Consider the following 24,150-nt stretch of genomic DNA (forward strand, 5'->3'; position numbering starts at 1 on the left):
TCACCCTGTCTGGTGTCTTCCAGTTTTTTCTGGTTTTACAAAATGGGATAAGATTCTGATTCCAGAGCCAATACCCCCACTCAAGGATAGAGCAAGACTCAACTCCAGCTCTGATATGAGGAGAATCAGTTCAACCCCAGGGGAAGCCATGCTGGAAGTTGTGGGCAGACTCTACCTAAAAGGAGACAAGATAGGTTCTGGGGAAGCCTTTCTGCAACCTAAGGCCTGGGCTCCTATCAGGATGTGGAGGACTCAGCCAGAGACCTTGGCCTCAGGGCTCCTTCCAACTATATTCTTGTATCTTTGAAGGAGCCCCTCCACCTGCCAGCCCTGGGGACCCACACTCACCACCCTGCACATGGATCCTGGCTCTCAGCAGCATTCTTCTGCTGGTCAGAGTCATCTTTCCATGAGCAGCTCCTTAAGGAGAGAAACAGGAATTCTGGTGGCTCAGGGGTGCATTATCTGCTCTCTGAAAAGAGTAGTTTTTTTTTAATTTAATGATTTATACTCAAACTTACCTTGTTTTAAGACTATTGCTTAATCAAATAAAAATAGTACTATCAGTGGCCCAGGTAGCTCTGTGGATAAAGCATTGGGCTCTTAAGCATGAGGTCCTGCGTTCAATCCCTTGAAACATACGTTCCAGAGTGATGTCTGGTTCTTTATCTCTCTCCTCTTTTCTCATTAAGAAATATTTTTTTAAATAGTACCACCAAACATATTGTGCTGCAAAAATTAAGATAGTATTGTTGGTCTGGGGCTATGCACCTACTAATTCTCCACTGCCAATTATTTCCAGTAAATATCACTAAGTACTATGAACAGGGATGGCTTGAGCATCAACATTATAATGAATTAAGATATTAGTGCTGTCTTAGAATTACATGACTTTTAGCTAGACATTCTCATAAAATTAGATATAACTGAAGACTGGCCTATATATAAGGGGGTGTTATGGGAAAAATAACTATGTCATGCTCATATGCAATAGTTAATAAGTTAATGGGTAGTTTAACCCAGTTGTATTGCTATAAGTCATTTCTCTTTCCATTGCTATTCTTAGAGTTTTAATTAAAGTCTTATATCTATGAATAATTTAAAGCAACTGATTAAGTTGTTTCATACTAGCTTAAGGGTTCTATTTTTATTCCTTGATAGATTTTGTCTTTTACTTTTTTTTTTTTTTTTTTTTTTTTACCCGAGCACTGATCAGCCCTACCTTATGGCGGTGAGGAGGACTGAACCTGGGACTTTGGAGCCTCAGGCTTAACAGTCTGTTTTCATAACCATTATGCTATCTACCCCACCCTCCTTAATAGAGTCTAGGTATTATTATTATTACTACAGTACTGCTCAGACCTGCCTTATGGTGGTACAGGAGATTGAACCTGGGACTTTGGAGCCTCAGGCATGAGAGACTCTTTGCATAACCATTATGCTTCTACTCCCACAATTTCATGTATTTTTTTATAATTTATTTCTTTATTGGGGAATTAATGTTTTACATTCAACAGTAAATACAATAGTTTGTACATGCATAACATTCCCCAGATTCCCATTTAACAATACAACCCCCACTATGTCATTCATCATCTTTCATGGACCTGTATTCTCCCCACCTACCCACCCCAGAGTCTTTTACTTTGGTGTGAGTCTTTTACTTTGGTGTAATACTCCAATTCCATTTCAGGTTCGACTTGTGTTTTCTTTTCTAATCTTGTTTTTCAACTTCGGCCTGAGAGTGAGATCATCCCATATTCATCCTTCTGTTTCTGACTTATTTCACTCAACATGATTTTTTCAAGGTCCATCCAAGATTGGCTGAAAACAGTGAAGTCACCATTTTTTACAGCTGAGTAGTATTCCATTGTGTATATAGACCACAACTTGTTCAGCCACTCATCTGTTGTTGGACACCTGGGTTGCTTCCAGGTTTTGGCTATTAAAAATTGTGCTGCCAAGAATATATGTGTACACAGATCTTTTTGGATGGATGTGTTGGGTTCCTTAGGATATATCCCCAGGAGGGGAATTGCAGGGTCATAGGCTAGGTCCATTTCTAGCCTTCTGAGAGTTCTCCAGACTGCTCTCCACAGAGGTTGGACCAATTGACATTCCCACCAGCAATGCAGGAAGGTTCCTTTGACCCCACACCCTTTCCAGCATTTTCTGCTGTTAACTTTTCTGATGTACGACATTCTCACAGGAGTGAAGTGATAGCTCATTGTTGTCTTGATTTGCATTTCTCTGACAACCAGGGACTTGGAGCATTTTTTCATGTGTTTCTCGGCCTTTTGGATCTATTCTCTGGTGAATATTCTGTCCAAGTCCTCCCCCCATTTTTGGATGGGGTTATTTGTTGTCTTGTTGTTGAGTCTGGCAAGCTCTTTATATATATTGGTTATTAAACTCTTATCTGATGTATGGCATGTAAAGATCTTCTCCCATTCTGTGAGGGGTCTCTTGGTTTGGGTAGTGGTTTCTTTTGCTGTGAAGAAGCTTTTTAATTTGATGTAGTCCCATAGGTTTATACTTGCCTTAGTCTTCCTTGTAATTGGATTCGTTTCATTGAAAATGTCTTTAAAATTTATGCGGAAAAAAGTTCTGCCAATATTTTCCTCTAAGTATCTGATAGTTTGTGGTCTAACATCCAAGTCCTTGATCCACTTGGAATTTACTTTTGAAATACAGTGATTCAGTTTCATTCTTCTGCATGTTTAAACCCAGTTTCCAACACCATTTGTTGAAGAGACTCTGCATTCCCCATGTAATAGTCTGGGCCCCTTTGTCAAAGATTAGATGTCCATAGGTGTGGGGCCTCATTTCTGGGCTCTCAATTCTATTCCACTGGTCAGTGTGTCTGTTCATGTTCCAGTACCAAGCAATTTTGATGACAATGGCCCTATAATACAGTTTGAGATCTGGGAGTGTGATGTCTCTGGTTGTTCTTTTTTCTCAGGATTGTTTTGGCAATTCTAGGTCTTTTCTGGTTCCAGATAAACGTTTGTAGCATTTTTTCTATTCTCCTAAAAAAAATGTGCTTGGGATCTTGATGGGGATAGCATTAAATTTGTAGATGGCTCTGGGTAATATATTCATTTTGATGATGTTAATTCTTCCAACTCATGAACATGGAATATCTTTCCACTTCTTTGTGTCTTTTTCGATTTCTTTGAGTAGTGACTCATAATTTTCAGTATACAAGTCTTTCACTTCTTTGGTTAGGTTTACTCCTAGATATTTTATTGTTTTTGTTGCTATAGAAAAAGGAACTGATTTCTGGATTTCAATTTCTTCTAACTTAGTGTTTGCATAGAGGAATGCCACTGACTTTTGAATGTTAATTTTATAGCCTGACACATTACTGTATTGCCTGATGATTTCCAAAAGCTTCTTGCTGGATTCCTTAGGTTTTTCCATGTATACTATCATGTCATCTGCAAATAAGGAGAGTTTGACATCTTCTCTTCCAATCTGTATGCCTTTAATTCCTTGCTCCTGCCTGATTGCTATGGCAAGAACTTCCAACACTATGTTGAATAGTAATGGTGATAGTGGGCATCCCTGTCTAGTACCTGATCTGAGGGGAAATGCTTCCAGTTTTTCACCATTGAGTATAATGTTGGCTGTAGGTTGTTGTATATAGACTCCACTATCTTCAGGAATTTTCCATCTATTCCCATTTTTTGTAGTGTTTTGATCATAAAGGGATGTTGTATTTTGTCAAAGGCTTTCTCTGCATCTATTGATATGACCATGTGGTTTTTGGTCTTGCTTTTGTTGATGTGGTGGATCACATTGATTGATTTACGTATATTAAACCAAACTTGCATGCCTGGGATAAACCCCACTTGGTCATGATGAACATTCTTTTTGATATACTGCTGTATCCGGTTGGCTAGAATTTTGTTCAATATTTTCGCATCTATGTTCATCAGAGATATTGGTCTGTAGTTTTCTTTTTTGGTTGTGTCCCTGTCTGCTTTTGGTATCAGGGTGATGTTGGCTTCATAGAAGCTGGCAGGGAGTATTCCATTGTCTTCAATCTTCTGGAAGACTTTTAAAAGTAGAGGTATTAGTTCTTCTTTGAAAGTTTTGTAGAATTCATTTGTAAAACCATCTGGTCCAGGACTTTTATTTTTGGGGAGATTTTTGATAACTGTTTCAATTTCATTAGCTGTGATGGGCCTGTTCATGTTATCCACTTCCTCTTTACTTAGTTTTGGAAGTTGGTAGGTATCTAAGAAATCATTCATTTCTTCCAGGTTTTCTATCTTGGTGGCATATAGTTGTTCATAGAAGCCTCACATGATATGTTGAATTTCTGCAGTGTCTGTTGTGATATCTCCTCTTTCATTTACTATCCGATTTATTTGGGTCTTCTCCTTTTTTTGTTTTGTGAGTCTGGCTAAAGGTTTGTCGATTTTGTTTACTCTTTCGAAGAACCAACATTTACTTTCATTGATCTTTTGTATGGTTTCCCTATTTTCGCCCTAACTTTAGTGATTTCTGTCCTTCTGGTTGCTTTAGGGTTCCTTTGTTGTTCTTCTTCTAGGTCTTTAAGATGTGCAATCAGGCTGTTTATTTGTGCCTTTTCTTGTTTCCTAATGTGTGCTTGTATAGCTATGAACTTCCCTCTTAGGACTAAATATTTTGATAGCTGTGTCTTCATTTTCATTGAACTCTCGAAACATTTTGATTTCTTCCTTGATTTCCTAATTTCATGTATTTTTCATATGCTTCCTCACTCATTAGATCATCCAGTTCTGAAGGATTACTCCGTGTCATCTTGATCAGCCACCCATCTGTATAATAAGATTTATTCCTGAGTCCTGGATTTTCTCCAGGAGTCCCATTAATTTCAGTTACTTTATCCTGGTAGAGGTGTGTGTTGTGAACAGCTTAGGGAAAGCAACACCCTTCCCTCTGCATCATGGAGGTAGCCAGAATGGAACAAGGCAGAAGACAGAAGCACCAGCACTGCCTGCCTACCAGACTGAAAAAAAAGTCACAAAATGCTGATGTGAGATCACCTAAAGACACATCCCCTGAGGCTCCTGCCCTTCCCCCAAGAAACTTTAGAGCTTGCAAGACCAGGAGGCTCTGGCCTTCCTCTCTCTTTGTCTCAGTGTATCCATGCTACATGGCTTGTGCTTCCTTTTTTCCTGTACTTTTTTGCCCCCAATAATTTTTCATCACCTGAAATATGACTGGCTCTACTGTAATTTCCCTGTCAGAGTCAGTCTGGAATTCCTGCAGGAGGGAACAAGAATGGCCCCAGTTAGCTACTCCCTCCCCCTTACCAGTGAGTCTAGTTCAGTAGTAGCTTATGCACTTTACAAAGAACCAAAGTCATCTGTTCCATTTGGTCTCAAGTTCAGGAAGATTACACTAAGCCACATCTCCCAAAGCTTCCTGTGCAACACTGCTGAAACCCACCGTTCCAGTGCCATTTTCTATTGTTATCCATTCTTATTTGTCTGTGGACTTAACCTACAGAGACAGGTCTCAGCATTCACAAGACTGCATGCCAGCACCCTCCAGGTGAAAGGAGCTCACTGCACTCCTGGAGCCAGGCGGTGTGAGCATTCAGCAGAGTGCAGTCATCAGCACAGTGAGCAGCACCAAGTCCTCAGGGTGCTGGGTCACAATGTTGTATGACATATGGCCAACCAACAGAAAAGAGAGTGAGCAGGAGTATGGAGAAAGCTGGTGGAAGCATGGCTTTTTAGCTGCTGAATCTTCTAGAAGACTACTTAGGAGAAAGAACCTGCCATTTCTGGCTTCCATGGTTCTCCAGGCACACCCTCTAGAGAAGCTGATAGGACAGTATTCCTGTCACTTAGAAAGCTCTGATGTTGATTGGGTTTAAACATTATCCAATCAGAAGAGGAGTTGTGTGAGCATGGCAAGGGCATCATCCAATAAACTGTGAGACAGTGGGCATGAACCAATCTGGGCTGTCGGTGGGTGGTGCAGACAGTCTAGGATAGGAGACACTCCAGGAAGTAAGACCCACTAGTGATCCATCCTGTGTTTCTGGGAATCCCACTTTCCTCTGTGTTTCTCTCAGTTTCTGCTTATTTGCACTTTGGAGAGGAGACGTCAGGAAGTTCAGCACTGGATGGAGTTTCGTAAGTGTCCCTCATTGAGGCTGAGATTGGGAGGGGTAACTTAAGTCTTCCCAAAATATTCTGGAATGCAGCCTCGTGTCTGGGCCTCTCCCTGGTCAGTCCACCATATCCACCCCGAGACTGGATTCCTCTTGTGCTGTCCCGATTCTTGTGGGGGAACTAAACACAGGGCGCTCTATGGAGAGGGGGTGAGATCACTCCTCCTTTCCCTCCCCCGCTTGTGAGTGTCAGTGATACCGTTTCTTGGCCCAGTCTCCTTCCCCACTGAGTGTCTTAGGGTCTGGCCCAAGGTGAGGAGAGCAAGGAAGGAAGGACCTGCTGACCCCAGGCAAGATGGGCAGGTTGGGGAGTCAACATATTGGTCATCAGCACCTTGCACTTGAGTTGGGTCCAGAGAAGCTGTGATTTCTCTGCCTTCTTTGGGAACTTGGATTTCAGTAGATCTCAACTAAAGATTTCTTTAATTATTTCTTCCCTTTATTTTTCTTTTTTTAGATATTTATTTATTTTCTCTTTTGTTACCCTTGTTTTTTTTATTGTTGTAGTTATCGTTGTTACTGGGTAGGACAGAAAGAAATGGAAAGGAAGGGAAGACAGAGATGGGGAGAGAAATATAGACACATGCAGACCTGCTTCACAGCTTCTGAAGTGACTTTCCTGCAGGTGTGGAGCCGGGGCTCAAACCGGGATCCTAATGCTGGTCCTTGAGCTTTGCGCCAGTTGCACTGAAGCTATTGAGCTACCGCCCGACCCCCTACTTTTATTTTTCTTAGTGATAAATTGTAGATTTCTGTTAAATTATACCTGTAGCTGCTTCATTTGAATCCAGTAGAAGTGTTTCAGAATAGCCCTGTCTTCTAATAAGGCTGTCAGTGAATCCTATAGTTTTTTTTTTTTTTTTTTAACCAGAGCACTGTTCAGCTCTGGTTTATGGTAGAGAGGGGGATTCAACCTGGGACTTTGAAGCCTCAGGCATGAGAGTTTGTTTGCATAACCATTATGCTATCTTCCCTCCGCCTGTTGGAGAATCCTAAGCAGTCCCCCATCTTAACGTGAGGGCCATGAAGAGATGCATGAAGAGTGTTCACACAAATATAGTGGCCTCATTGTAGTGTGCAGAAGTTGAGAATATGGGGTCCTGCTCACTGCCTGTTCCAAGCTGGGAAACAGAATTTGTTATTGTTTATGTTCCTCATAATTTTTTTTAAAAAAATTATTTATTTATTTTGTTGCCCTTGTTGTTTTTTGTTGTAGTTATTATTGATGTCATAGTTGTTGGATAGGACAGAGAGAAATGGAGAGAGGAGGGGAAGACAGAGAGGGGGAGAGAAAGACAGACACCTGCAGACCTGCTTCACCGCCTGTGAAGTGACTCCCCTGCAGGTGGGGAGCCAGGGGCTGGAACCGGGATCCTTCCACTGGTCCTTGTGCTTGTTCCTCATAATTTTATCATAATACTGTTCGTTTCTGATTTATGATAATCTGGAGATTGAACCAGAGACTTGGGTGTCTCACTTGAAAATGATTTGCATACCCACCCTATTGTTTTGACTTTCTGATTCATATTTCCAGGATTGAGGCACTAAAGCAATTCTGTGGTCAGAATCCTCATGAGTGTGAGAATAGCTCCATCTATTTAGAATCTAGGCTTTGGCCAGTGCTCTTTCCAGTCTGGGCTGCTTATGGGCAGTGCTTGCAACTGAAGAAAGTCACTCTAGAAAGTAAGTGCTGCTTCTCAAATGTGCACAGGGTCCTTGCTTCCTCCTTTTGATTGCACATGTCTCCTGCTAATTCACTTCTTGAGGAGGACACTTCAGTGACTCCAGAGTCTGGATGGAATCATGAGGCTGGTGAGTCTCAGCCTCCAGAGCTTAGATAGAAAAGGTTGCCTCAGAGAGGCTGCAATGCTTCCCATAGCAGCCATGTGTCTGAGGTCACTACTCCCCCCCTTTTTAAAGATTTTTTTTTTATTCATAAGAAATATAGGAGGAGGGAGAAATAATCATACATCACCGTGATATATTTGCTGTCCAGGATTGAACTCGGGACATCTCACATGAAAGTCCACAGCTTTATCCACTGTGCCACCTCCTGGACTACCCTTCCTTATTTCTAACCCAATGATCCATCTTAGGCCTCAGTGTGGATTCCTATGACCTGTCTTGGCTACTCCTGAGGCTTCTCAATTCAGTGTGCTCTGTTGGCAACATGGGGCTGCCTATTAATGTCTTTATTCTCTATTTTTGTATTTCTTTATTCATTTCATAATCTTATGTACTGTATATAGACAGCCTGAAATTGAGAGGTAAGGGTGTGATAGAGAGGGATACAAGAGACACTTGCAGCATTGCTCACCACTCACAAAGCTTTCTCCCTGCAAGTGGGGAATGAGGGCTCAACCCATGTCTTTGTGTATTATTGTACATGTTCAGTCAGGTGTGATACCACTCAGTCAGTCCCTATTTTTTAATTTTACTTCATGTAATTTATTTTATAAGACAGAGTTTAATTGATAGGGGAGGAAGAGGGAGAGACAGTGATACCATTTCACTTCCTGTGAATATTCCCTCCACCAGATGGGGACCTGTGTTAGGATAGTGTGACATGAAATGCCCAGAGGGAGAAGCTAGATTCACCCTATCTTGAGTTTTAACACCAAAATGTTAGAAAAGTGAGGCACTGAAAATAAGGCAAGTAGAGTCCAGAGTTCTGGCAAAGGAAAATTCTGTTGTAGCCAACAAAAAGCTGAGAAGCCACATCTGGGGGGTGAGGGGGACCTAAGAAACCTATATGTAAAACAACCTCGCCAATGTTTCCTGGAACCCCACCTCCCTAGAGCTCTACCCCAATAGGGAAACATAGGAGCAGGATGGGGGTGTTGATCAGCCTATGTCCAGTGGAAAAACAATTACAGAAATCATACCTCCCACTTTCTGCACCCTGTAGAGGTATTTGGTCCATACTCCCAGGGTAATAAAGAACAGAGGACCTTCCAGTGGGGGGGGATGGGATATGGCACTGTGTTGGGGGATTCCCATAGATAAGTGTCCACATAGTTAAGGAGAAAATACTAGCTATCATACTCCTCTGATTGATGGACATGAGGAAGAGGATGAAGCAGTTCATGCTGGGTTGGTGACACAGCACAATGGTTGTGTAAATGACCTTCATGCCTGAGATGCATAAGATTCTGAGCTCCATGGTTCAATTTGCAGAACTACTTAAAAGCAGAGCTAAGCAGAACTTTAGTAATAAACAAACAAACAAAAAAACACAATAATATTGTTATGTGGAAAACTGAGAAATGTTATGCATGTACAAACTATAGTATTTACTGTCAACTGTTCAACATTATTTTCCCAATAAAGAAATTTTAAAATGAATAAATAGAGAAATAGAAAAGAAAATAGAAAAAATTCTCCAGCTATGTATTATTTATGTTAGGGAATGCTGAAATTCAAGGAGACTGGACCCAAAATTGGGTGGAGGAATAATCTAATGTTATTTTAAATTGTGGACTGAGAACCATGGTTGTCACCCTGTAGACTTTGGCCCAGAATGGGCATTGTGAAATTATTTTAAACTAGGATGTGTGAGTAAGTTAAATTATCCTTGGATTACAGAAGCAGTGGTTATCACAATTAGACAGTGGTTTTCACTGTTACAAGTGGTCATGGTACAAGGACTCTTCTCTTTCAGGACCAGGAGTGAGGGAGTAGGGGAATCTTGTCTTTCAAGACCAGGCATTGGGGAGTGGTTAGCATTACTGGAATTTTTCCCTCAGCTAAAATTTCTGAATTCTTTGATTCCCTCTCATCCACAGTTTCAGAACATTGTTTATTTCATTTTATTTGCTTTCAAAATTGTCTATTATTGTGAGAGAAGAATAGAGAACCAGAGACTCACAGCTGCACATGTAGTGCCAAGGTTCTAAGTCTTCAGACCCATATGCTTTGGATTCCAACACTATCCACTGTGCTACTTTCTGGCCTGCACAGTACTATATTTTATTTTTTTTAGTTAATTATTCAAATAGTTGTGCTGACTTCTTGCTCATGGGATTTACTCAATTCAACTTTTTTCGGGTTAGAAACGGAGTTTGAAGAAAATTTACTAGTCTCTCTTTTCCCCAGGCTCTGTTCTCCTTTGCTTTCTGAAAATCACTGCTATTATTTTACCAGAGCATTCCTCAGCTCTGGTTTATGATGGTGCTGAGGATTGAATTTGAGGCTTCTAGTGCCTCAGGTATGAAAGTATGTTTGTATGTGATTATCACTGTTTTGCTGCTGATCTCTGAGAAGTGAGGCCTATGGTAAGTAGGAAGACTCAGACATTTTATTAGATTTTGAAGATCCATGCATTTTTTGAAGGAGAAAGTGAAAGGTTTGAATGAGATATGTCAGTAAAATTTTTAAGTGTAGGGAAGACCCTGATACGCAGGATAACTCATTCAGCACTTAGTCCCCAAGTGTTTTGTCCTTGTTCCAGAATCCCTTCACCTTGAAAGGCTAGGTTATTGGACCTTTTTTGCATTACAATATCTTCCTTGTAGGTGCAGTGCTGTCAAGCAAAACAACTTTGCCAGTGGATCTCAATCATAGTCTCAAACTGGTACTGTGATTTCTCTTCATTTTCTGTCCTGAGAAGGAATTGAGAGGAGGAGGAAGGAATGGCAGTTTCTCAGGTAAGTGGCATGTTCTGCATCTCATGCTGTCTTTTTCCTCCTAGATAAGTTGTATTTTAATTTATAAATATATTTTCGTTTATGTCTATTTCACTGCTTCTTATTTGCCTGCATCTCTCTCTTTCCACTTACTTTCTCTCTTTTTTAAAAAAGATTTTATTTATTTATGAGAAAGATAGGAGGAGAGAGAAAGAACCAGACATCACTCTGGCACATGTGCTGTCGGGGATCGAACTCAGAACCTCATGCTTGAGAGTCCAAAGCTTTATCACTGTGCCACCTCCTGGACCACTCCATTTACTCTTAAAAAAACTTTTCTTTCCTCCAAGTTTATCAGTGGCACACTGTCTGCACATTGCCATCTGTCTTTGCTGCCATTATATCTAGGTACAGATATGTATACATATTAGAAAAGAGGATGGTGGGAGAGAAATGGAAGAAGAATACCTGAAACACTTCCTCCATGTGTGAAACCTCCCCTTACAGGTGTTGGGGAGATGGGGCTTGACCTGAAATCTCACAGATGTTAATGTATGCTGTTTACTATGTGTGCAGCCATGAAGACCCTGTTAAAGATTTTTTGAGTGTCACACCCAGATACTCAGTTTCAACCCCTGGTACCACATATGGTCACGAAGAGAGAAACATCATGAGTAGCACTCTGTTTTCATTCCTCTGCCCTTAATTTATGCTCTATAGGGAACTAGTAAAATTATTCCACCAGGAGAATTGAAGTTCATTAGAACATAGTTTCTTGTCCCCAAAGACTTCTATTCCTTCTACACAGGCATTCTATGCGTGATGGATTCTTACCTGGAGGGTTGAGTGATAGTGCTCCCAGCTAAGTACACAAGTTGTCATGCACAGGGACCCACTTTCAAGACCCCTCTTCACCTGCAGGGGGGGAATGCTTAACAAGCTGTAGAACAAGTCTGCAGGAGTATCTCTTTTTTCTCTCCCTATCTGCCCCTTTCCCTCTCAACATATCTGTTCTATTAAATTTAAAATAGAAGAAAATGGGGAAAAATTGCTACCTGGAGGCATATTTGTATAGCTGGCACTGATTCTCAGCTATAGTGAAGTTCAATTCCATGTAACTTCTGTCTGGAATAGGATGAAAATGACTTAAGTCTATAAAAGTATGGCAATCCATAATTACTATTTCTTTTAAAATTATTTTGCAGGGTTTTTTTTATTTCCTATGCAATTATCTGACAATCATTGATTGTAAACTGTTTAATTTGAATATGTTTTGGTTGAAGAGAGCATTCAATTCTTTGTCCCCCACATTTATTTATTTATTTATTTCCCCTATTGTTCTTGTTGCTTTATTTTTTTTTAATTTCTTTATTGGGGAATTTATGTTTTACATTCAACAGTAAATACAATAGTTTGTACGTCATAACTTTTCCCAGTTTTCCATATAACAGTAAAACCCCCACTAGTTCCCCTGTCATCCTTTTTGGACTCGTATTCTCCCCCCACCCACCCAGCCCAGAGTCTCTTACTTTGGTGCATAGTCTCTTACTTTAGTGCAATATGTCAATTCCAGCTCAGGTTCTACTTGTGTTTTCTTATCTGATCTTGTTTTTTAACTTCTTCCTGAGAATGAGATCATCCCATATTCATCCTTCTGTTTGTGATTTATTGCACTTAATATGAATTTTTCAAGTTCCATCCAAGATCACCTGAAAATGGGTGAAGTCACCATTTTTTATAGCTAGTATTCATATATATACCACAACTTGCTCACCCACTTATCTGTTGTTGGACACCTGAATTGCTTCCAGGTTTGGCTATTACAAATTGTGCTGCCAAGAACATATTTGTACACAGCTCTTTTGGGATGGGTGTGTTGGGTTCCTTAGGACATATCCCCAGGAGAGGAATTGCAAGATGATAGGGTAGGTCCATTTCTAGTCTTCTGGGAGTTCTACAGACTGTTCTCCACAGAGGTTGGACCAATTGACATTCCCACCAGCAGTGTAGGAGGATTCCTTTGACCACACAACCTCTCCAGCATTTGTTGCTGTTACCTTTTCTGATGTATGACATTCTGACAGGAGTGAACTGGTATCTCATTGTTGTCTTTATTTTCATTTCTCTGACAATCAGAGACTTGGAGCATTTTTTCATGTGCTTCTTGGCCTTTTGGATCTCTTCTGTGGTGAATATTCTGTCTATGTCCTCCCCCCATTTTTGTATAGGGTGATTTGTTGTCTTGTTGTTAAGATTTGCAAGTTCTTTATATATTATGATTATTAGCCTATTGTCTGATGTATGGCATGTAAAGATCCTCTCCATTCTGTGAGGGGTCTCTTGGTTTGGGTAGTAGTTTCTTTTGCTGTGAAGAAGCTTTTATTTTTATTTTTTTATTTTAAATAATTTATTTCTTTATTGGGGAATTAATGTTTTACATTCAACAGTAAATACAATAGTTTGTACATGCATAACATTCCCCAGATTCCCATTTAACAATACAACCCCCACTATGTCATTCATCATCTTTCATGGACCTGTATTCTCCCCACCCACCCACCCCAGAGTCTTTTACTTTGGTGTAATACTCCAATTCCATTTCAGGTTCAACTTGTGTTTTTCTTGTTTTTCAACTTCGGCCTGAGAGTGAGATCATCCCATATTCATCCTTCTGTTTCTGACTTATTTCACTCAACATGATTTTTTCAAGGTCTATCCAAGATCGGCTGAAAACAGTGAAGTCACCATTTTTTACAGCTGAGTAGTATTCCATTGTGTATATAGACCACAACTTGTTCAGCCACTCATCTGTTGTTGGACACCTGGGTTGCTTCCAGGTTTTGGCTATTAAAAATTGTGCTGCCAAGAACATATGTGTATACAGATCTTTTTGGATGGATGTGTTGGGTTCCTTAGGATTTATCCCCAGGAGGGGAATTGCAGGGTCATAGGCTAGGTCCATTTCTAGCCTTCTGAGAGTTCTCCAAACTGTTCTCCACAGAGGCTGGACCAATTGACATTCCCACCAGCAGTGCAGGAGGGTTCTTTTGACCCCACAACTTCTCCAGTATTTGCTGCTGTTACCTTTTCTGATGTATGACATTCTCACAGGAGTGAAGTGATAGCTCATTGTTGTCTTGATTTGCATGTCTCTGACAATCAGAGACTTGGAGCATTTTTTCATGTATTTCTTGGCCTTTTGGATCTCTTCTGTGGTGAATATTCTGTCCAAGTCCTCCCCCCATTTTTGGATGGGGTTATTTGTTGTCTTGTTGTTGAGTCTGGCAAGCTCTTTATATATGTTGGTTATTAAACTCTTATCTGATGTATGGCATGTAAAGATCTCCCATTCTGTGAGTGGTCTCTTGGTTTGGGTAGTGGTTTCTTTTGCTGTGAAGAAGCTTTTTAATTTGATGTAGTCCCATAGGTTTATACTTGCCTTAGTCTTCCTTGTAATTGGATTCGTTTCATTGAAAATGTCTTTAAAATTTATGCGGAAAAAAGTTCTGCCAATATTTTCCTCTAAGTATCTGATAGTTTGTGGTCTAACATCCAAGTCCTTGATCCACTTGGAATTTATTTTTGAAATACAGTGATTCAGTTTCATTCTTCTGCATGTTTAAACCCAGTTTCCAACACCATTTGTTGAAGAGACTCTGCATTCCCCATGTAATAGTCTGGGCCCCTTTGTCAAAGATTAGATGTCCATAGGTGTGGGGCCTCATTTCTGGGCTCTCAATTCTATTCCACTGGTCAGTGTGTCTGTTCATGTTCCAGTACCAAGCAGTTTTGATGACAATGGCCCTATAATACAGTTTGAGATCTGGGAGTGTGGTGCCTGTGAAGAAGCTTTTTAATTTGATCTATTCCCATAGGTTTATACTTGTCTTAGTCTTCTTTGTAATTTATGTGGAAAAGATTTCTGCCAATATTTTCCTCTAAGTATCTGATAGTGTGTGGTCTAACATTGAAGTCCTTGATCCACTTGGAATTTACTTTTGTATTTGGTTAAACATAGTGGTTCAGTTTCATTCTTCTGCATATTTCAACCCATTTTTTCCAACACCATTTGTTGAAGAGACTCTACATTCTCCATTTAATAATGTGGGCACCTTTGTCAATGATTAGATGTCCATAGGTATGGGGGCTTACTTCTGGGCTCTCATTTCTATTCCACTGGTCAGTATGGCTATTCATGTTCCAGTACCAAACAGTTTTGATGACAATGGCCCTATAATACAATTTGAGATCTGGGAGTGTGATGCCACCAGTCCTGTTATTTCTTCTCAAGAGTGTTTTGACAATTCTAGGTCTTTTCTGGTTCCAGATAAAACATTTGTAGCATTTGTTCTATTCTCCTAAAAAATGTGGTAGGGATCTTGATGGGGATAGCATTAAATTTGTATATGGCTGTGGGTAGTATATTCATTTTTCTGATGTTAATTCTTCCACCCACAAAGATAGACTATCTTTCCACTTTGTGTCTTTTTCAGTTTCCTTGAGTAGTGACTCAATTTTCAGTATACAACTCTTTCACTTCTTTGGTTAGGTTTACTCCTAGATATTTTATTGTTTTAGTTGCTATAGTAAAATGAATTGATTTCTGGATCTCATCTTCTTATAACTTAGTATTTGCATAGAGGAATTCCACTGACTTTTGAATGTTAATTTTGTAGCCTGACAACTTACTTTATTGCCTGATGCTATCCAAAACTTCTTGCTGGATTCCTTAGATTTTTCTATGTATACTATTATGTCATCTGCAAATAGCGAGAGTTTGACTTCTTCTCTTCCAATCTGTATCCCTTTAATTCCTTGCTCCTGCCTGCTTGCTACAACAAGAACTTCCAACACTATGTTGAATAGTAATGGTGATAGTGGGCAGCCCTGTCTAGTACCTGATCTGAGGGGAAATGCTTCCGTTTTTCACCATTGAGTATGATGTTGGCTGTAGGTTTGCTATATGTAGACTTCACTATCTTCATGAATTTTCCATCTTTTCCAATTTTTGTAGTGTTTTGATCATAAAGGGATGCTGTATATTGTCAAAGGCTTTCCTGCATCTATTGATATGACCATGTGGTTGATGTGGTGGATCATGTTGATTGATTTATGTATATTAAACCACCCTTGCATACCTGGGATAAACCCCACTTGGTCATGATGAACAATCTTTTTAATATACTGCTGTATCCGGTTGGCTAGAATTTTGTTCAATATTTTAGCATCGATGTTCATCAGAGATATTGGTCTGTAGTTTTCTTTTTTGCTTGTGTCCCTGTCTGCTTTTGGTATCAGAGTGATGTTGGCTTCATAGAAGCTGGCAGGGAGTATTCCATTGTCTTCAATCTTTTGGAAGAATTTTAAAAGTAGAGGTATTAGTTCTTTTTTTTTTTTTTATATTTATTTTATTTATTTATTCCCTTTTGTTGCCCTTGTTGTTTTATTGTTGTAGTTATTTTTGTTGTTGTCGTTGTTGGATAGGACAGAGAGAAATGGAGAGAGGAGGGGAAGGCAGAGAGGAGGAGAGAAAGATAGACACCTGCAGACCTGCTTCACCGCCTGTGAAGCGACTCCTCTGCAGGTGGGGAGCCGGGGTTCGAACCGGGATCCTTATGCCGGTCCTTGTGCTTTGCGCCAGAGGTATTAGTTCTTTGAAGGTTTTGTTTGTTGAATTCATGTGTAAAACCATCTGGTCCATGACTTTTATTTTTGGGGAGATTTTTGATAACTGTTTCAGTTTCATTAGCTGTGATGGGCCTGTTCATGTTATCTACTTCCTCTTTACTTAATTTTGGAAGTTGGTAGGTATCTAGGATATCATCCATTTCTTTCATGTTCTATAGCTTGATGGCTTAAAGTTGTTCATAGAAACCTTGCATGATATGTTGAATTTCTGGAGTGTCTGTTGTGATATCTCCTCTTTCATTTAGTATATGATTTTTTGGGGTCTTCTTCCTTTTTTGTTTTGTGAGTCTGGCTAAAGGTTTGTAAATTTTGTTCACTCTTTCGAAGAACCAACATTTTCTTTCATTGATCTTTTGTATGGTTTTCCTATTTTCAATGTTATTGATTTCTGCCCTAACTTTAGTGATTTCTGTCCTTCTGGTTGCTTTAGGGTTCCTTTGTTGTTCTTCTTCTAGGTCTTTAAGTTGTGCAATCAGGCTGTTTATTTGTGCTTTTTCTAGTTTCTGAATGTGTGCTTGTATGGCTATGAACTTCCCTCTCAGTACTGCCTTAGTTGTGCCCCAAATATTTTGATAGCTTGTGTCTTCATTTTCATTGAACTGTTGAAACATTTTGATTTCTTCCTTGATTTTCTCTTTTATGCAGAAGTTGTTAATAAGTGTACTGTTGAGTTTCCATATTTTGGGGCTATTACTAATCTTTTGTTGATTGTTAAGTAGTAGTTTAATTCCACTGTGGTCTGAGAAGATGCTTGGAATAATTACAATGCTCTTGAATTTTCTGATGCTGTCTTTGTGGCCTAGCAAATGGCCTATCCTTGAGAATGACCTATGTGGACTTGAGTAAAATGTGTATTCCAGTTTCTTGGGATGAATGACTCTGAAAATGTCCAATAGTTCTAGTTTATCTATCTGTTCATTTTACTCCCTTATGTCTGTTGATTTTCTGCTTGGATGATCTGCCAAGTTGAGAGAGTGGGGTGTTCAAGTCCCCTTCTATGACTGTGTTGCTATTAATATATTACTGTAGCTCTTTCAGTAGACGTTTGATGTATTTACATGGCTTCTCATTGGCTGCATAGATGTTAATAATTGTTAAGTCCTCTTGATTGACTGATCCACTGAGCATTAAGTAGTGTCCATTTGTATTTTTTTAATCTTCTATTTTAAAGTCTATTGTTTCAGATATGAGAATATCTGTTCCTGCTCTTTTTTTGTGGTCCATTGTCTTGTATGATAGTTTTCCATTCTTCACTTTGAGCCTGTGTTTGTCTTGTTGAGTTAGGTGGGCCTTGTTGCTTTTTATTGTTGTTGTATTTATTATTGTTTTTGTTACTGATGACATTATTGTTAGACAGGGCAGAGAGAAATGGAGAGAGGAGGGGAAGTCAGAGGGGGGAGAGAGATAGACACCTGCATAACTGATTCAGTGCTTGTGAAGTAACTCCACTGCATGTGGGGAGCTGGGGGTTTGAACCCGGATCCTACAGCCCGACCTTGGACTTTGGCCATGTTCACTTAGCCCACCACCCAACTCACTGTCCCCCTTTAAATATGGTTGTTTCTTTACCCCACTGAATTCTGTGAGTGCATGTATTGGTTACTATCCCTTTACCTGATGTCTGACATGTAAATATTTTTTCTCATTTGATGCTGTGTCTCTCTGTCGTGCTGATGGCACCTTTTGTTGTGTCAAATATTTGAAGTTTGATTTAGTCCCATTGGTCATTTTTTCTCTCTTTTGTTATTCTTGCTATTGAGATCTATATAGGCTCTATAGTGGGAATGTGAGGTTCCTGCTGTCTTAGGGTTCAAGACAACAATGCATAGTTATTGCTGTCATCACATTATTTGGTAATTGTTGTAACTCTGAAAGGGCCCTTTGTTAGGATTTGCTTCTCACCATGAGTACTTAATCTGCTACAGTACTGCCCGACTCTCTGAAGTGTTTTCTCACAAAAATATACTTCATATATTTTAGTGCTCAGTGACCTATGAAGATATAACTGTGGTATTCACTCAAGAGGAGTGGACACTATTAAATCCTTCAGAGAAGAAACTCTACAGAGATGTGTTGTGGGAAAACCATAGGAATTTTCTCTCAATAGGTAATTATAATCTTCATTCATTCATTTGTCAATTAGAAGACATATTTGTCCACCACTGTTCACCATTGTAAATTCAATATATATAAATGATTTGTAATACTTTTTTCATTTTTAGGAAAATTACTAGATGAACATTCCACCAATAAGCAGCACCATAACCACCAAGGAAGTAAACAAAGGTTTGAGTACATTGCATAATACAATCATTTTAAAGCAATTAAAATTTATAACCACTGCTTCGAATATATAATTCTTAAGCTATTTCATCAAAAATGATGCTATGAGTATGTTATGGAGTAGTTGGGCAAATGACTTAAATAGTGATAGATGTGACATCATGCCTAACATCCTCATTTTAATCACTGGCAACACATGTACCATAGTGATTTTCTGGATTGTCACTTTTCTTCACTTAAGAAAAAACTTTCCCACAAATAATAAGCAAATGGAAGCTATAAGAAATATATCAGTGGGGAGTTGGGTGGTAGCCCAGGGGGTTAAGTGTACATGGAGCAAAGCGCAAGTACTGGTTTGAGCCCCCATCTCCCCACCTGCAGGGGAGTTGCTTCACAGGTGGTGAAGCAGGTTTGCAGGTGTCTATCTTTCTCTCCTCTCTGTCTTCTCTTCCTCTCTCCATTTCTGACTGTCCTATCCAACAACAATGATGTCAATAATAATAACAATAATAACTACAACAATAAAACAACAAGGGCAACAAAAGGGAAAGTAAATACATAAAAAAATACATGAGTGAAACTCAGTGTTTATGAAGTAGTATGGTTGAGAAGAGTAAGCATATCTCCTATAAATTAATAACTACTTTTATAGTGTTTAGCTGTAGTCCTTAGTAGTGGGGAATTTCAAAAAAAAGACACAGTATGTTGTTTTTAAAGGTATTTCAATGAATAAATTCAAAATACCTGGAAATAAATTATTAGTTATCGTTTAATGCATTTGTGTATTATATAAATAGATTTAGTATTTACCAACATTTTCTTTGAGCTTTGTCTTATGTTTAACTGTTAAACTATGTCTTTTTATAATTTTAAATTATTGTCCTTATACTGTTAGTATAATAATTTCAAATATTTTGATAATGTCTGTGTTTTTTGGGTTATTTATAATAATGACTTGCATTTTCCTTTAAAAAAAAGAATATTGTTGTTTTAATTAAAGTATCATTAAGTACCGTCTCACTATTTTACAGAAATATCGTCAGTTATCTTCAGCTACATGAAAGAACTCACAATGGAGAGAAAGCCTATGAATGTAGACAATGTAGTAAAGCATTCAGTTCAGCCAGTCATCTTATGGTACATGAAAGAAGTCACAGTGAAGAGAAACCCTATGAATGGAAACAATGTAGGAAAATATTCACTGAGGCCAGTGATCTTAGGGTATATGATAGAACTCACAGTGGAGAGAAACCCTATGAATGTAGACAATGTAGTAAAGCATTCAGTCAGGCCGGTCATCTTCAGAGACATGAAGGAACTCATAGTGGAGAGAAACCCTATGAATGTAAACAATGTAGGAAAACATTCAGTTGGCCCAGTCATCTTCAGAGACATGAAAGAAGTCACAGTGGAGAGAAACCCTATGAATGTAAACAATGTAGTAAAGCATTCAGTCATGCCAGTTATCTTAGGGTACATGAAAGAACTCACAGTGGAGAGAAACCCTATGAATGTAGACAATGTAGTAAAGCATTCAGTCAGTCCAGTGTACTTAGGGTACATGAAAGAACTCACAGTGGAGAGAAACCCTATGAATGTAAACAATGTAGTAAAGCATTCAATCAGGCTGGTCATCTTCAGAGACATGAAGGAACTCACAGTGGAGAGAAACCCTATGAATGTAAGCAATGTAGGAAAACATTCAGTAGGGCCAGTCATCTTAAGGTACATGAAAGAAATCACAGTGGAGAGAAACCCTATGAATGTAAACAATGTAGTAAAGCATTCAGTTTGGCCAGTTATCTTAGGGTACATGAAAGAACTCACAGTGGAGAGAAACCCTATGAATGTAGACAATGTAGTAAAGCATTCCCCCAGGCCTGTAATCTTCAGAGACATGAAAGAACTCACAGTGGGAGAAACCTTATGAATGTAAACAATGTAGGAAAACATTCAGTCGGGCCAGTCATCTTGGGTACATGAAAGGACTCAGTGGAGAGATATCCTATGTATGTAAGCAATAGAAAAGACAGGAAAAAAATCAATGGAGCCAGTACCACCTCACCATGGTTCACTTCAGTCAGTGTTACACAAGCTCCTGCACTAAATCTGGTCCCCAGATCAAATTGTTGGGGTTTATAGTTAACAATATATGGTTATATATCAGCAGAGTTCAGAATTAAAATCACTGGGAAACAAGTCTTTAGACTGTGAAGCAGAATGAAGTGACCTGAGGGCATGCAGATGGTTTGTACAGGGTAGAATAGGCCCAGTGAATTGTAGTCGTGGCTTATTTTACTGATCAACAACATGAAAGATGACTACTATATGAACTCACTCAACTGGAATTCATATAAGTGAGGTTCCAGAACTTGCCCAAAAGAAAGATTAAAAAAAAAAAAAAAACAGAAACAAAGGGACCGTTTCTATTACATTATAAGAACTGTAATTGTTATTTTTGAGAAACTGGGAACATAAAACTTTGATGTTGGATGTGGTGTGGAACCATACTCTGTAACTTTACTATCTGGAATTCCACTATTAATCACAAATAAAAATTGCATAAAATCATTTCTCAATATATTTTGAATTGTTCATCTGAGTATTAAATTTATATATGCACACATTTATACCCAAACTGTATATACCACTGAATTGCCTTGTCCATCCCAAAATATCTTCCATTTAGGAACACAAACCTAATTGTCTAGCTTGGACAATAAAAATATGTTCCCTTATTTTTCATTCATAAATGTAATCAAGCATAAGATGGCCTGCAGCCTCCCGACAAGGCAATTAGATGTCAGTATATTCGTTGGTGTGAATTAGAGGCTTCATTGTGTAGTGGTAGGAACATTTTTCTAAACTTAAAAGTATCAACTTTCTTGAACAAATTTGTCAATCACCAGTGCTGTCACAAGCTGACAGGAAGAGTTGCTCCCACACTGAAGAGGCACCACATATCTCTCCATGCCTCACCTGGGCATGCCAGTCTTTGGCAATGCAGAAATAAGCTCCATCCCTTAAAAGTGTAGAACAATGGCTTCTTCCTGGTAGTTACAAAGTGGAGAAACCATTCTACCGATCTGACCTGTTGTTCACCTAGAGGCCAAGGTCAGTGTGGGCAGGGCCTAGGTGTGCACAGCAGCCTTGTCCTTGGGCTTGGCAGTCAGCAGAGCTAAGACCTCCAGAGATGCTCTGCAACTGTGCTTATCTTTCTCTGGGTTGGTGATCAGTCCTGATTCTTTCCAGGGGGCTTGAACCACATTGTGGGAGTTCCGGAGTGTGCTTTGTAGTTTGCCTCTCCACTATGTGGTCAGTGTCCTTTGACCGAAGTAGGCCACAGTCCTAGTTCAGGATCATAGTTGGGGAAATGGAGGCCCCTCCTAAAGGAGGGCTCATGGGAAGATGTGTGTGGCTAGGTGGAGACAGTGGGGCCACCTCTGCAATCAGCCCAATGCCCACTTAACTCACATATGGGAGCTTGTTTACATTATAATTATAGTCATTATTGAGTATCTAGATGCTTAGAAGGTAGAAATGATGACCTTCTGACACTTGAGGAGCTGCATCAAGGACATCACCCTGATCTTCCTGGTCAGCACAATCATGTAGTTCTCTGCCTGTGGAGGATTCATGAGCTTACACTCTATCCACACAAGAGGCTTGGTCTCTTTAAGAATCAGAGTGGTTTATCCAGACCTGGGTGCTAGGACAGGAAGGGTCCTCATGACTTCTGCTGGTTCAGAAGTAGATAGATTTTATCACATCATCATACTGATAATTACCTCATCTTAGTTACCCTCTGGACAAACCAGTACATCAGTTAATGCAGGGCAAACTCTGGATGGCCTGTCTTGACCACCCCATGCTCACCAGTCTCTTGACCACCAGAAAGATGTCATAGGAGAGGAGAAGAACAGGCTGTGGTGGCAGTGAGTATGTAGAGTGACCACTCTGGACACTACAGTAGGGGATAGTGTATTAATTGGGTTACACGAAGGTATTCTTATACTCAAACAAGCAGGCAGAAAAAAGGAAGTATGGTTGGACTAATCATTGTATAGGTCAGTATCATGAACTGGGAACAAGCTGGGGACACGGATGTTGCAGTCTTATCAGGAATGGACTGGGGTAAAGGCTGATGCCTTCTCAATGGTTACAGTATTTGTAGCAACACCCTTTTGTCTGAAGGAAATGGAAATTTGACTAAGTGTAAGAGTTTCAGTAAACAGCTCTTGCCCTTGAGCCAGGTGCAAAATACTGGCAACCAGGCCAGCTGGGGAGAAGGTGGAGGGGCTGGGAGGCTCTTTGGCTCCTGGTCTCTGAGAGATAATTGTGGTGTCAGCCCTGCTCAACATGCTATATATATCCCCACAATTTAAGTCATGACTTAAAAAGTAGACTTTTATTCATAACACCTCTTGCTTGCACTGATGAAACACTGGACACTCACCAAGCTGAGGAGGACTGCATATGCCCCACTTACAATGCAGTTACACTATCCCAAATAAAGTGCCCAATAGGCAGAGCTGTGAGGGAACAGGTCCCACCCTGAGTCATCTTCTGAGGAAGCTCTTTCCCAGCTACAGCAAAAAGGAAAGCAGCAGATAGCAGGTGTCAACACACCTTTGAATTTTACATTGTGGAGTCTGAACACCAAGATGCCATTAGATCTGGGGTTTATGAGCCCTTCCTGGGTCACAGGGACATTTTTTTTCTAGGTCTCTATCTGGCAAAGAGAAATAGTCTCTGCCTCTCTAAAAGTATGAGGAAATGAGGAGTGGATTTCTATTCAAATCATTTTTATGAGTGTGAACCTTCTTTACATTTTTCTTTCATATGCAATGCTTGTAAGTGGACCCGGGGCCTTTAATCATTCACAACACTACTGCTGATCTGCCTTTCCAATCAAACTTTCTGTTGATTTCCTTGAGGCTTTTATCCTAGATAAACTGGCAAGTCTTCACACCAGCTGTGATTATTTATTGCATATGACAAGTCAGTCTTTCAAGTCAAAATTAGAATTTTAGAAAGCACTTATCTGCCAAAACTTTGATGGTGAGAACCTCTTATATTTCCACTGAGATGACAGACACTATTGAAAGGCCAATTGCATAGTGAAAAACATCAATAATAAAATTGTGTCAATTATGTGTCCAGGAGCCCGGTATTGCACACCTGGTGAAGCACATGCATTACAGTGTGCAAGGACTGTAGTTTAGCCCCTGACCACCACTTGGAGGAAGAAAGTTTTATGAGTAGTGAAGCAAGGTTTCAGGTGTCTCTCCATCTTCTATATCCCCTCTCCTCTCAATTTCTCTGTTTCTATCCAATAAAGAAATAAAATAATGTGTCCACACCATAAATATTAGCTAA

At 39.6% G+C, this 24,150-nt stretch overlaps 1 protein-coding gene across 2 annotated transcripts in view; it reads left to right on the forward strand.

The window, feature by feature from the left end:
* Nucleotides 1–21,352, forward strand: part of LOC132535326 (zinc finger protein 431-like) — an 827,521-nt gene extending 806,169 nt beyond the window's left edge. Inside the window, exons 1-5 of one of the 2 annotated variants that reach the window (XM_060180885.1) lie at nt 5,996–6,137; nt 10,690–10,821; nt 18,469–18,595; nt 18,711–18,774; nt 19,803–21,352. In XM_060180885.1, coding sequence (XP_060036868.1) covers nt 10,807–10,821; nt 18,469–18,595; nt 18,711–18,774; nt 19,803–20,754 — 1,158 coding nt within the window. In that variant the 5' untranslated portion in view covers nt 5,996–6,137; nt 10,690–10,806 and the 3' untranslated portion in view covers nt 20,755–21,352. Of the gene's footprint in view, nt 1–5,995; nt 6,138–10,689; nt 10,822–18,468; nt 18,596–18,710; nt 18,775–19,802 lie in introns of those variants that run through there. The other variant, XM_060180886.1, reaches the window with a different exon arrangement.
* The last annotated feature ends 2,798 nt before the right edge of the window (nt 21,353–24,150 follow it).

This window comes from Erinaceus europaeus, chromosome 21, assembly GCF_950295315.1.
Source record: "Erinaceus europaeus chromosome 21, mEriEur2.1, whole genome shotgun sequence".
In the NCBI taxonomy this organism is placed as follows: domain Eukaryota; kingdom Metazoa; phylum Chordata; class Mammalia; order Eulipotyphla; family Erinaceidae; genus Erinaceus; species Erinaceus europaeus.